This window comes from Nannospalax galili, unplaced genomic scaffold (assembly GCF_000622305.1).
Source record: "Nannospalax galili isolate Female #2095 unplaced genomic scaffold, S.galili_v1.0 scaffold199, whole genome shotgun sequence".
Classification (NCBI taxonomy): Eukaryota; Metazoa; Chordata; class Mammalia; order Rodentia; family Spalacidae; genus Nannospalax; species Nannospalax galili.
Window position 1 is genome coordinate 317,934 of NW_008343559.1, and position 2,112 is coordinate 320,045.

The 2,112-nt window shown below is 49.7% G+C and overlaps 1 protein-coding gene across 2 annotated transcripts in view; it reads right to left on the reverse strand.

Moving 5' to 3' along the window:
- Kdm5a (lysine demethylase 5A) overlaps positions 1-412 on the reverse strand; it is a 107,910-nt gene extending 107,498 nt beyond the window's left edge. Inside the window, exon 1 of one of the 2 annotated variants that reach the window (XM_008839714.3) lies at positions 51-412. In XM_008839714.3, coding sequence (XP_008837936.1) covers positions 51-215 — 165 coding nt within the window. In that variant the 5' untranslated portion in view covers positions 216-412. The remainder of the gene's footprint in view (positions 1-50) is intronic. The other variant, XM_029566773.1, reaches the window with a different exon arrangement.
- Positions 413-2,112: the final 1,700 nt, after the last annotated feature.

The window sequence follows — 2,112 nt, forward strand, 5'->3', positions numbered from 1 at the left end:
GGAGTAACCCCCCTCTCCCCCCCCCCCCCCACCTCCACGGACTCCGGTACCTTTGGCGGACGGATTTTACAGATACCAGTTTTCTCGGCCAAAGGCCGGATGCGGCTGATGAAGCCCAGAGGGTCTGTGAACTCCTCCCAGCTGGGCTCAAAGACCGGGCACTCCGGGGGTGGCACGAACTCGGCCGCGTAACCCCCCGGCCCCACGCCAGCCATGGCTCCAGCCAGCGGAGCCCCGAAGGGCACAAGCAGGGAAAGGCGGCGTGAGGCCCGGCAAGCCCGCTCACGTCCCCTCACAGGGGCTGCAGCGCATCTTCTCAGACAGGAACTGTGGCTCCCAGAAGCTCGACCATGGCTCTCTCCAGCCGTTTGTTATTGTTTCCTTCAGGGCTTTCCTCCCAGCGCCAGGACGCTTCCGGAAGTTAACGTATTGCAAATCCCTCCGCCACGCCGGAAACAGAACCCCTCCGCCGCGACGGCTAGCGAGCCGAGTTCTTTTCTCCTTCCTCCTTCCCACCGCAGCCTGGAGTGGCTTCTCGGCTCCCCTTTCAGAGTTCTGCGGAGTCCGACCACTCGGGAAGCGTGACCGCGCAGGCCGCACGACCTGTCCTCGAGTTGAGACGCGAGAAAAGCAATCCGGTGAGGTGGACCGCGGCTTCAGGAAGGATGGAACGCGCGCTTCCGGCGCACGGAGGAATGTGTAATAGCCTAAAGAGCAGAAGTTCTGCTTCCTGTGAGGAGGTTCCCATTCCTCTTTGTGAGTCGGGAACTTGAAAACAAGGTTTCCCTGACCGGCCTTCCTCGTCATCTGTTCTCCAGGGCCTGTAGTTACCCGTTTGTCTTCGTTTGACCAAGTAACTAACGACTGCAACATTTCTTCGTATCTCCATTTTGGTCTTCCGACTGCTAGTCTTGGATGAATGGTTTCTCTCCGTCGCGTGTTGTCGTCGTCGTGTCCCCCATCCCCTAACTCTCCCAGTCTCTCTCAATTTTGAACTTCGAAGGATAGTTCTTAACATGGATTATTACGGGGGAAAAACCCACATTCTTCCTACATCTACATCCATGAAGTCTTAGCCACCTGCAAGTACAGAAACTGACACATTTAAGCCCATGACTTCCCAAATCTGTATTTCCAGGCTTGACCTCATTTAGCTACCCACTAGACAGCTCTACTTGGTGACTCAAAATCCCTTAAATTTATCATTGGGATTCATGAATCCACTCAAATCACTTGTCAAAAAAACAAAAAAAATCAAGAAATAATCTTCTTACTGTTCCCATCCTTAAGAAGTACACTACCACTAAACTACAGCCCTAGCCTTTCTTTTCTTCTCCCTCCCGCCCTCTTCTCATCCCTCCTTTTCTTCTTCCTCCTCCCTCTCATCCCCAGCTTCCTAACTTCCCTCCACACCTACCTCCCTCTCAGGTAGGCCCTGAACTCATAATGATCCTGCTGTGAAGATGCTCTTCACCATGCTAAGATTGCTTATGTACAAATCCTTTTTTACAAAATTACAATTTTTTTTTTTTAATTTATGTGTATGAGTGTTTTCCCTGCATGAACATAAGGGCACCATGTGTGCACACTGCCCATGGAGACCAGAAGAGGGCATCAGATCTCTTGGAACTGGAGTTGTTGGTTGTTGGCTGCCATGTGGGTGCTGGGAACCAGGGCCTCTGAAAGAGCAGCCAATGCCATATCTCCAGGCTCTGTTACCTAAAAGTCTTAAAAGCTACCCATGTCTCAACATCTTCATTACAACTCTCCAATTATTCTAATTTAATCTTTGGTAGCTCATGTCTGTAATCCTAGCATTCAGGAGGATTGCCAAGAGTCCAAGGCCACCATGGGCTATAGTGAGTTCAGGACAGCCTGAGCTGGAATGTCAGACCCTGTCTCAAAACAACAATAAAAAAGTTATGCTAATTTAAACTCCTATCTGAGCTATAACAGCTCAATTTCTTCTCCTGTCTTTTTCTGCTTAGTACATAGTTGGACTGCTTTGTCTGAAATCCAGAATTCATCTTGTCACTTTTCATCTCCAAACTTGACTTAATTGCTGCCACACTCTAAAACTTCTATTTATCCTTATAATTGTCATAAATTTTT